Source organism: Peromyscus leucopus, chromosome 8b (assembly GCF_004664715.2).
Source record: "Peromyscus leucopus breed LL Stock chromosome 8b, UCI_PerLeu_2.1, whole genome shotgun sequence".
Lineage (NCBI taxonomy): Eukaryota > Metazoa > Chordata > Mammalia > Rodentia > Cricetidae > Peromyscus > Peromyscus leucopus.
Window position 1 is genome coordinate 66917719 of NC_051086.1, and position 12193 is coordinate 66929911.

General features: G+C 42.9%; 1 protein-coding gene across 1 annotated transcript; it reads left to right on the forward strand.

Moving 5' to 3' along the window:
• Positions 1–7072: 7072 nt before the first annotated feature.
• Positions 7073–9319, forward strand: LOC114707750 (WAP four-disulfide core domain protein 18-like). The gene is made up of 3 exons (XM_037201253.1): positions 7073–7154; positions 7815–7963; positions 9132–9319. The coding sequence occupies exons 1-3, from the start codon at positions 7073–7075 to the stop codon at positions 9186–9188; spliced, it is 288 nt and encodes a 95-aa protein (XP_037057148.1). The 3' UTR covers positions 9189–9319.
• Positions 9320–12193: the final 2874 nt, after the last annotated feature.

A 12193-nucleotide genomic window follows, 5' to 3' on the forward strand; every position in this document is an offset into this window, starting at 1 on the left:
GGTCTGACCAGAAACAAAGATTTATCTCAGTTTTTTTTGTATTTGTTGAAACTTAATTTCTGTCTTGTGATGTAGTCGATATTAGAAAAGGTTTCATGTGCTACTAAGAAAAATCCTATTCCCTCTCTTGGGATGCAAATATATACAAGATAAATGTGTCCAGTCACTCTCATAGTATATTTTAGCTCTGAACTTTCTTTGTTTTTAGTTTAGAAGACCCATGTAAGTATAAAACTGAAATGCTAAAGCCCGCACCATTATTCTGTCAGGATTTATGTGCCTCTTTGTGTCTGTTATTGTGTGTTTTATGAAATTCAAGACCCAACATTTGGTGCATAGATATTACAAATGTTATACCTTCTTGATGAATTATCCTTTTTATTAATGTGTACTGTCTCTTTTTAATCTCTTTTAGTTTTGAAGTTTATTTAATATAAGGCTAGCTATGCCTGCTTTTTAAGTTTTCCATTTGCTTGGTAGTTTGTTTTCTATCCTTTGATAATACATTTCTGGTATCTTCTTTTTTATGAATGTGTATCTTGGAGACCACACATGGTTCTTGGTTTTTCATGCATCCCATTAGCCTGTATCTTTTGTGGTAAGTTAACAGCATTTACTATTATTTACAGAGAGGGGGTTCCTGTTTCCTAGAACTGAGTTAGGTGATTCTTTTGTTTTGTTTTGTTGGCTTATTAGTGTTTCTATTCATTTCCTTGTATTAATATTGAGGGTTTGCTGAGTTCATGTGTTGGACAATGTTGTTTCTTTGAAAGGTTCAATCTATTTGTTTGATGAAGTTCTGATGAAGTGTACATTTTGATGTATTTTCATGAAGAAGGACCATCTTTCTTCCTCCCTGGAAAGTATCCTACTAGAAACATTCTATACTGCTGGGGTAGCTGTTACAGATTGCCTTAATTTATATTTGTCTCAAAATGTATTTACTTTTCCAGAAATCTTGATAGACAGCTTGTGAAATAATGGACCTTATATAAAATTTAAATAATGGACCTTATATAAAATTTAAAAGGAATTAAAATATATTCAACCAAAATAAGTGTTCCCCCTAGCTGCATCCCCCACACATCTGACTCCCTTCCAAAGAATGACAGCTGTCACTCTTAGGAGGGCATTCAGACATTTGCAAACCTTCACAAAATGTCAGCAACTAGGACAATGTAAGCAACAAGAAGTGACCAGTCACCTGGGTCTTAGCTTTGCTTTCTCGAATTTGTCCTGAAGTGGATCATCTTTCACCCACAGACCTCTGTGATAAAATTTAATTCAGACATAAGCTTTGAAAATGTTACCTTTTCTTCCCTTTATTCAGTTCACTAAATAAGAGTTACTAGAAACATCCTTGGTAAATTTCACAAGACTGTCTTACTTCAGGAGATGCTCATTCATTTTGTATTCACCCACTTTGATATAAAAAATTCTAAATTTATTCTTTCCACAGTTGAATACAGCTCCCCATCTCCATTTCTTCGGGTGGTAGACAATTTCATCTGGCTGACAAGATAAACATGGCTGCTTCCTAGTGCTTTTCCCTATTGAGAATGATCTCTTGCCTGTCTTTCTTCCCTTCTCCTACTCCTCCCACACAAGCCTGGATTCCGCCAGGCTCTGATGAGAAGCCTTTCAGCACTTTGGGACACTGGATCTTAGCCCTGCTGATCTGTCAGTTACTTTACATGTCCTCTGAGGTCATGGTGCTGCTCTGTCCCTCTTGTCCCACTCAAGCCTGTAGATGTAACCAACAGTCTTATTAAATAAGAAACACAGAAACAATGTAAAAGAGAAAGCTGAGAGGTCAGAGCTCAGAGCTAAAATCTCACCCTTCCTCCTGCAGTGTCCCAGCTTCCCGAAAGAGAGCTATATCCTGTCTGTTCGTCTTTTTATAGTATTTTGTTCTGCCTTCTCATTGGTTGTAAACCCAAACACGTGACTGCCTCCTCACTGTCTGAATGTACAGCCCCCTAGGTCTTAAATGCATATGTCTCCAATGCTGGCTGTATCCCTGAACACACAGAGATCTATGGGATTATACGCGTGTGCCACCACCGCCACACTCTTGCTATGGCTCTAATAGCTCTGACCCCCGGGCAACTTTATTTATTAACATACAATGAAAATCACATTTCAGTACAATTAGATTACTACCACACAAGCCCCTCTGAACAAGCATGGTCCCAGCTATGACAACTAGGGACAAGGAACGGGCTAAACAAGCCACCATCAGTGATGAGAAGTAATAAATATGGGCTATAATAATGATAAGATCGAGGACTCTGGAGGGCTACCTGGAAAATCACTCCACAGAAGAGGTTGAGATCAGACTGTAATCTATCCTAAATTTTCCATATTGTGTAAAACAATTGTTTTTCAGAATTTGCACTGTCCTGAGAGATTCCATTTCCAGGAAAAGTGGCTTTTGACTCTATTTTGAGAATGAAGAATGACTGTGCACCTGGATAGGCACATGAATGGTGCCACCTGTCTGGCTCCACCCACCCCACACAGGTGAAAAAAATGATTTACTTTTAAGAGTATAAATGGTGACATGCTATAAATTTATCAGTTTAATTGTGACTCTATGGGGCACATGAAGTATACCATATTTGAATGCCAAGCCCAAGAACTTACAGGACACATTAGACCAATGAAAGAGTGTAATTCCTCATTGCAAATCGTAAAAGGGAGGGGACATATAGCACTGTGAAATCCCCACCAACCTGTTATCTGAGCTCTTGGTTTGTGTGTTAAATATCAACAAGCAGAGAACTCAGGACTGTCCCAGGGTTTCAGGATGGCTCCCTCTCTGCTGTTGATATAGCTGACTCTACTGTCATTGGTTTATCTTCTTGTTCCCCCACCTGGATCTGCCATCCATCATCTGTCCTCCATCCTTCATCCCAGCCTGGTCCTGCTCTGTGCTTCTGCAGCTAAACTCAACTCTGCAGCTTTGATTTCAAGCAGTTGACCTGAAGTGGCCTGATTTATAGTTACCTCAGTTTCTCCAGCTTCTCTCTACACTCTGGTTTATTATCTTATCAATGTAGATTCTACTTACATTCCTCTGTTTCTCTGATCCTCAGGACTTCAGAAACCTCTTGAATTCTGCTGTGGCCTATTAACACTTTACAGCCATTTCTGTAACACATGTATATATGTATGTATGTGTTTATAGATAGAGAGATGGATTTACTGTGTTTTGTATATTCTGTTATTTGAGAGTGAATATTAGTAATTAATGTTGAATTAAAAAAACCTGTGTTTGCCTTGACCAGGGTTACAAAGGAAAGCAGAACGGCCTGGACAGTTGCTTCCATTAAAACTGGTGTGTCTTGAGGCAAGTGCTGGTGGCACATGCTTTCAATCCCATCATTTGTGATTCAGAGGCTGGAGGATCTCTGAGTTTGAAGCTAGCCTGTTCTACAGAGCAAGTTCTAGGATAACCAGGGCTACAAAGATAAAACATACCTAGGAAACAAACCCAAAACAATGCTGTGTCTTGTGAATTATGGTTATTCCATAAATTGTGACATTATAAACAAACACAAATGAATTTGCCTATATTTCTGACACAGCATGCATACCTCAGAGGGGAGAAAGTTACAGGCACCCAGGAATGTCTCCTCAATCTGAAGGAAGGACTGGAAACACATGGAGCAATGCATGTAACCAAAGAAACCCCCATCAATCTCTGAGAAGTAACCGTACAAAGTGAAATAACTTCAAAGTCAGCCACAGGAGGACTGGGGCATTCCCGCAGCTGCTGGTGCTTTACCACTATAGCTTGTTCTCTGCGAGTCTCTAATTGGAACAGCAAGAGGCAGGCACTCACAGGAGACCACTTCCTAAATGTAACACCCCCAGTAGCACAGACACTGAGAGCAACAATTAAAAAATGGGACCTCCTGAGACTGAAAAGCTTCTGTAAGGCAAAGGACACGGTCAATAAGACAAAATGACAGCCCACAGAATGGGAAAAAGATCTTCACCAACCCCACATCTGACAGAGGGCTGATCTCCAAAGTATATAAAGAATTCAAGAAACTAGACATCAAAATACCGAACAATCCAATAAAAAAATGAGCTACAGGCCCAAGTTCAACCTTCCTAAGATGAAGTGAAATGGGAAAAAATGAAGCCAGTCCCATTTCCTCATCAAGTGTTCATTGGGAGAGCTAAAGCATGCACGGGAGACGTAACCTACAGAAGACAGGCACTTAGTAAATACACAGAAAATATGGAAAGAAAGTCAGCCCCACACACCTGTGTTCTACAACCACGGATGACGTAAGGGAGGTAGACAAACATCAAAGGCCGCTTAAGGGTCAGGGTCTAATTTCCACAGAGAACGTTGTGCAAGTGCTTCTGCAGGCCTGGCAGGGATGCTTTGACCCCTGAAACCTGCAGGGTGGAAAAGAAAACCACAGATGTCCTCAGACCTCCACTGGTACTCCAGTCCACTACGGTGCGCTCTCTCTCTCTCTCTCTGTCTCTCTCTGTCTCTCTCTCTCTCTCTGTCTCTCTCTCTCTCTCTCTTTCACACACACACACACATACACATACACACATACACAGAATAAAAAAAAGAAATGTAAACTAAAATAATGGTGAATTGGAACTATGCACTCCAACGACAGCTAATGAGTATATTTGTTCGAGTCTACTATGAATTTATGTATTCTTACATGTTTGATGCATTGTAATCCATGCTCACCATTATTGTTTTTCATCTACAGTTATATTTAAAAATATAAAATATAAAATCAAAATATGAGCTATCAAGCTAAATAGAGAATTCTCAACAGAAGAATCACAAATGGTCGAAAGACATTTAAGGAATTGTTCAACATCCTTAGTCATCAGGGAAATGTAAATCAAAATGACTCTGAGATATCATCTTAAACCTGTCAAATAGCTAAAATCAAGAACACTCATGACAGTTTATGTTGGAGAGGATGTGGAGCAATGGGAACACTCCTCTACTGTTGGTGGGAGTGCAAACTTGTACAACCACTTTTGAAATCAGTATGGCAGTTTCTCAGAAAATTGGGAATCCATCTACCTTAAGTCAACGCAATACCACTCTTGGGCATATACCCAAGGAATGCTCAATCATACCACAATGACATATGCTCAACTATGTTCATAGCAGCATTATTTGTAATAGCTAGATCCTGGAAACAATCTAGATGCCCCTCAACCAAAGAATGGATAAAGAAAATGTGATACATATACACAGTGGAGTACTACTCAACAGTGAAAAACAATAACATCACGAAATTTGCAGGCAAATGGATGGAACTAGAAAATATCATCTGAGTGAGGTACTCGAGACTCAGAAGGACAAACATGGTATGTACTCACTCCTAAGTGGATACTAAATGTAAAGCAAAGGATAACCAGACTACAACCCACAGCTCCAGAAAAGCTAGCTTAAGAAGGAAAATCCAAAGAAGGATTCATGTATTGCCCTGGGAAGGTGAAATAGATGAGATCTCCATGAGCAAACTGGGGAGGGGGTTGCAATGGAGGGTAGGGGATGGGAGATGAGAACATAAGGGAACAGGATGGTCAAGCTGGAACAGAGATGGAGTGGGAGAACAATGAAAGAGATACCGAAATAGAGGTAGACACCATGGGGATAATGAGAAACCAGATGCTGGGGAAGTTCCCAGGAATCCACAAGAATGAACCCAGCTTAGACTACTAGCAATAGTGGAGAGGGTGCCTGAACTGGCTTACCATTGTAATCAGATCAGTAAATACCCTGTCATCATAGAGTCTTTCTCCAGTAACTGATACAAGCAGATGCAGAGATCCACAGCCAAACACCTGGCCGAGCTCCAAGAGTCCTGTCAAAGAGAGAGAAGAGGGATTCTATGAGCAAGGAGCATCAAGATCATGATGGAGAAACCTGCAGAGACAACCAAACCAAACTAGTTGGACCTCATGAAATTTAGATCAATACCAGTGGAGCCTGCATGGGACTGGGCTAGGCCCTCTGCATCAGAAAGACAGTCATGTATCCTGATCTGTTTAAGGGGACCCCTGGCAGTAGGATATGGATCCATCCCTGGTGCATGAGCAGGGTTTTTGGAGCTCACTATCTATGGTGGGACACCTTGCACAGCCTTGAGGTAGGAGAAGGAGGATCAGACCTGCCTCTACTGAAGATACCAGGCTCTGCTGACTCTCGATGGGAGGCCTTATATATTTGTAGGAGGAAATGGAGGGTAGGGTGAGGAGGGAGGCTGGAGGGGTGGGAGGAGGAAAGAGGACAATCTGTGATTGGTATGTAAAATGAATAGAAAATTTCTTAGTAAAAAAGTGAACTGGAAAAAGGAATCTGGTACTCTACTCAGGGACTAGGACACTGCATGTTCTTCTATATGGCTCCCGTTCCTTCTCTATTCACCTGTGCAGCCTTCTTTCTAAAGACCTGTCTTACAGGAAAGCCTTGGTTAAAGATGACCAAACTTAATAGTGGCACTTGTCTCTTTATTTTCACTGAATGTCACCACTTTGAAATCTTTGGGTATCCATTTCTTCCAGGACAGACTTCATTGCCTATTTCTATAGGTAAGAGGGGTCCAGATTCCACATCTCTTTAGGGAATCCTTAGAGCTACAAAGGACAGAGCCACTATTTGTCCCAGAAGCAGGCCACAACCTTATACAACTGGATATCCAGGAAGCCCCAGATGGCCCAGACACTCCACAGTGGCTGTCTCAGCATCAGCTCTTACTCTGAGCTGCTGAGCTACACAGAAATAATTACATCCTTTGCTCACCATTCATAAAGGGTCAAGCTGTGATGTAAGGAGGAACAAGGTGCTGTAATGTGTCTTGACATTTTCTGTTTATCATTTGCATCTACCAAAAAATAATTGGAGAGAAACTAGTTATGTAATAGTAAATGGAGCCAGGCTAATGGCAGGCAGCTTCTGGGACACTCTTGTTATTATAGACTTCCCATTGACTGTCTCCACTGACACCCATGCATCTAGTATTATGGAGGCTATAAATTGATTTGTGCATTCAGCCCAGCCAGAGCCAACATGAAAACAGCCACAATCTTGGTTCTGGTGGCTTTGACCACCATGGAGATGGACAAGGCCTGTGCTCTGTCTTCTCATGGAGGTAAGTGTATTAAGAGGATCCAAGCTGAAAGCAGAGAGGGATCATAGCACACTAGGGACTGGGGCTGGCTTGCAACAGAGGAAAGCCATGTGCCCACTGCTTGGATCGAATTCACTTCCTTTGGTCTGTAATAGTGATCCCTGCATTTCTGAGAGAGAGAGGGAGGGAGTAAGGGAGAGAGAGAGAGAAAGAGAGTTGCTTTTCACAGAAACCTGGATAGATCAGGGCAGCTCATCTGGTTTGGAGATGTGCCTTGAATGTAGGGATCACTGGAGCTATTGCTCAGAGATGAACTGGGGTATGGTGGGAATGAGACGTCTGGTTGTCATTGGAGGGTTTAGAGCGTCTTCTCAGATGTAAATAAGAGGCCGTGACAGTACAAAGTTCTTTCTACCGAGACTGTATAGACTTGGGGAGGGAGCACACTCCCCCAATGGCCAGGGAACACTAAGGCCTAAGAGAGAAACTGGACCTGGTGAAGCAGAGGGAAGAGCCCAGGATACAAAGGTGGATGTAGAATAAGCTAGTTTCCTGCAGATGACCAGGCTTTCAGACCTCTACCATCAATTCTGAGCCTTGTCTTTCTGCTTCATGATCCATAAAAAAAAAAAAAAAAAAAAAAAAAAAAAAAAAAAAAAAAAAAAACATTTTTTTTTTCAGAATTACAAAAACCTGGAGCTTGTCCCAAGCTGCCCCCAAGTACTTGTGGAACTTGCAATAAGAGGTGCTCAGGAGATGAATCATGCCCTCGTAAAATGAAGTGCTGCAGCAATGGGTGTGGTCATGTCTGCATGTGGCCTGTCTTCAAAGTGGGTATAGTCCACTGTCTTACTTTCCTTTGTCGTGACAGCCTGACCAAGGCAGCTACAGAAGAAAGAGTTTATTGGGGGCTTGCAGTTGCAAACATTGAGTCCATGACCATCATGATGGGGATCATGTCAGGAGGCAGACAGGCATGGTGCTGGAGGAGTAACTGAAGGCTTCCATCTTGACACATAATCATGAACAGAGAACAGGATAACTGGGAACAGTGTGGGACTTTAAAACTCCAAGCCCGTCCCCTGTGATAGATCACACCAAATAAGGCCACAGTTCCTGCTCTTTCTGCAAATGCTCCAACAGCTAGGGACCAAGTATTCAAATATATAAGCCTGTGGGGGCCATTATCATTCACATCACCACATCCTTTCAAGGTATGTGCAAGGGAGTGAGTGAGTTTCCAGGAGACTTTGCTGGGACAGTCTCATGTGGCTTTGTCCACTGACTGCACACAAGTGTCTCGATGTGTCCAAGAGAAAGAACTGGAAGTACTTGGCAGCAGGACACTGGGTTACAGGATCTGTGGCCCTCTCCTCTGCTAAGCAGTCCCACTGAGACTAAAGTGACACAAGTCACCAGGACTGAGGTCCACATGGTCATAAACTGGGATATCTCACTCTTCCTCCACTCCCCCAGACTCAGAGGTCTGTCTCTTTCAGGAGAGCAGGTGTTCCGGGGAGGGAGAGAGATAAAGAAGTGAGTGGGAGCATTCATTCATTTGAACACCTTATGCATCAGACAGGCAAGTGTTAGAATGGAGAGTAAAGGAAAACATAGCTAGACCAGAGAAGCAGGCCTGTGTCAGCATGAGCTCTGCACCAGCTTCTGCTAAGTTCTAACAATGGTGACTAGCATTGCCTGGGGGAAGCTGAGAGATGTCAGAGTGTAGATCAGTGAGGAGAAAGCTTAAGGTAGGATACACAAAGCCCACCAGACGAGGAAGGCAAGTTCAGAAGGTGAAAGATATGCTGTCCCTCCTTGGGAGATGGGAATATGATTGCCCTGGGTAGTTTTGATTTCTGGGGTATGGGTCGGGGTGGAGATATACTACTACAAGGCCAGAGATCCAAACAGCAATGAGTTACGAGACATAGAGTGAGGGCTCAACAGCTAGACCTTTCTAAAGAGATGAAAATCATGATCAAATTTGTATTGTAGAAGACTGGCAGCCCTGGAAACAAGGATTCGATATTAAGAAGCATGACTGATGACTAGTCCCTGAAGATTTCTTCTGAGTCCACAAAGCCCATGCTTGCCTACTCCCTAGCCCTAGAATTACATCCTTAGAAGATGAAAATCTATGATGTGGTGACTGCTTCCTAGTGTCTGTGTCCAAAGTAAATGATCCTTAGCATTCTCTTGCTGAAGAATTCTTTGCACATCCTATTAACTATTCTGATTAGCAGAGCCACCCCTTTTACCTCCAGAGAGTCCCCTAACACTGAACCACCAGTATTCCAGCAGATCAAGGACAAGTTGTTCCTAAAAAAAAAAAATTCCCTTGTCCCATGCCATCACAGTACATCCAAACAAGGCAGTGAACACAAGTATATTTTCTGGGTGCATTCTGTGACCAGCAGTCTGGCCAAGCAAACAATGAACCTGAGCAGGCCTGCTGGAGTTGCATTTACTGGGTCAGATTTCAGGAAGAGTAGGAAGGGCTCTGGAACTCCCCATTTAAGACAATACAACATCCTGCAGGACTGGATCTCTACCTCCAGGAGCACAACCATGACCTCTGGGATGTGGGTTCTGTTTAGTATGTGTTAAGAGGCCAGGTAGCTGGTTCAGTGGTTAACAGCACATGCTGCTCTTCCAGAGGACCTGAGGAAGTTCTCAGCATCTGTAACAGGTGGCTCACAACTTCCTAAAACTCCTGCTCAAGGGGTATTTGACACTTCTGACCCCCTCAGACATCTGACCTCAGGTCACCTATATCCCACCCTCACACCAATACAATACACATAATTGAAAATAATTTTTAAATAATTAAGGAACATGGATGAGAAGCACCAGTTCCTGTCTGCATGAGGAGTTAGAACTGAATTGAAATACCTCTAGGAATCTGGAGATATCCACATCCTTCAAGCTCAGCACTGGTGTCTGGGAAGTGCTTCTGCTCCTTCCCTGGCCTGAGCTGGATGGCCTACAAGCCATGTCCAAGTTAGATTGTCTCAGCATGGTTGGTTTTTTTAATGGATCAGCAATGAAAAGTAAATACATCCTTTTGGGAGTAGAATTTAATCCAGAAACAACTTTATCACCATAGTTTAGTGTCCCATGTCTGCCAATATCACAGTACTAGTCCTCTATGTCACAGAGCTGACCTTAAAACTTGATGGCCTCTGTCTTCTTCTATGTAGTTCCTCCTCTGTCTATCCTCATGTTCACCTAACTGGACCTGCCGTCCATCTGTCCTTCAGTTCCTGCATCTAAGCCTGGTCCTGCTGTGGCTTCTGCAGTGAAACTCCACAGCTTTGCTTTCAAGCAGAGGACCGGAAGTGTCCTGACTTACAGTCCCCATAGTTTCTGCAACTTCTCCCCACACCCTGGTTCATTGTCTTATCAATCTTGATTCTCCTTACATTCCTCTGTTTCTCTGCTCCTCAGGACTTCTGAAACCTCTTGAATTCTGCTCTGGTCTATTAACTCTGACAGTCATTTCTGTAACACAGGTAAGTAAGTATGTGTGTGTTTAGAGACAGAGAGATGGGTTTACTGTGTGTTGTGTGACAAGTGATATTAGAGTTAATATCATCAGTTAAGGTTTGAAAAAACCTTGTGTTTGTCTTGGCCAGGGTTACCATGGAAAGCAGAACTGCCTGCCTATTGCTTCCATTAAAACGTTTGTATCTAGTCGGGCGGAGGTGACGCAGGCCTTTAATCCCAGCTCTCGGGAGGCAGAGCCAGGCCAATCTCTGTGAGTTCAATGCCAGCCTGGGCTACCAAGTGAGGTCCAGGAAAGGCGCAAAGCTACACAGAGAAACCCTGCCTTGAAAAACCAAAAAAAAAAAAAAAACCAACCCCCCCCCAAAAAAAAAACAAAAACTGGTGTATCTAAAGCCAAGTGGTGGTGGTACATGCTTTAACCCCAGCACTGAGAATGCAAAGGCCATTGTATCACTGATTTTGTGGTCAGCCTGATCTGGAGAGCAAGTACGAGGATAGCGAGTGTTAGAGAGATAAATACTGTTACAAAAAGGAAAAATGAAAACAGGAAACCCAACTAAACAAACAAGCAAAACACAACAAAACCACTGCTTTATCATGTTAATTTACGGTTATTCCATAAATGATGGCAAAATAAACACAAATATATCTGCCTGTCTTTCTCACGTAGCTTGTGTACAATACAGGGGGAAGTTACAGACACCCAGGAATGTTTCCTCAGTTTGAAGGAAGGGCTAGAAACACATGGAGCAAGGCACGTGATCAAACTAACCCCTCTCTATCCCTCAGAAATAACCCTGCAAAAATGGTTTAACTCCAAAGCCAGCCACCAGATGACTGGGGCGTTCCCAGAGCTGTTAGAATTTTACCACCACAGCTTCTTTTCTGAGAGTCTATAATTGGGACAGCAAAAGAGTCAGGCACATTACTCTGAGACTAGGGACACTGCACTTTGTCCTATGGCTCCCACCCCTTCTCTGCTCACCCAGGCAGCCTTCTTTAAAGACCCGACGTACAGACAAGCAACAGTCAAAGATGACCAACCGTCATAGTGGAGCTTGTCTCTTGACTTTCAACTGAACCTCGCCACTTTGAAATCTTTGAGTATCCATCTCTTCCAGGAGAGATTATATTGCCTACTTCTGCAGGGAAGAGGGGTCCAGATTCCACACCTGTGTAGGGAATCTCATCCTTAGAGCTACAAAGGACAGAGTCACCATTTGTCCCAGAAGCATGCCACATCCTTACACAACTGGATGTCCAGGAAGCCCCAGATGGCCCTGACACTCCACAGTGGCTGGCTTGCCATCAGCTCTCACTCTGAGTTGCTGAGCTACACAGAAATAATTACATCATTTGCTCACCATTCATAAAGGGTTAAGGACCACCATGATGTCAGACTGCTGACTCACTCTGCCACACACCACTGGTTTAAGTGTCCTCTGCATATCCTGGTTTTTCTGTCTGTAACATGAAGACAAAGTGATATAGTCTGAGACTCACTCCAATTCTTTCCTTCTAGAATAGCCTTCACTTTCTCTAAGCATGAC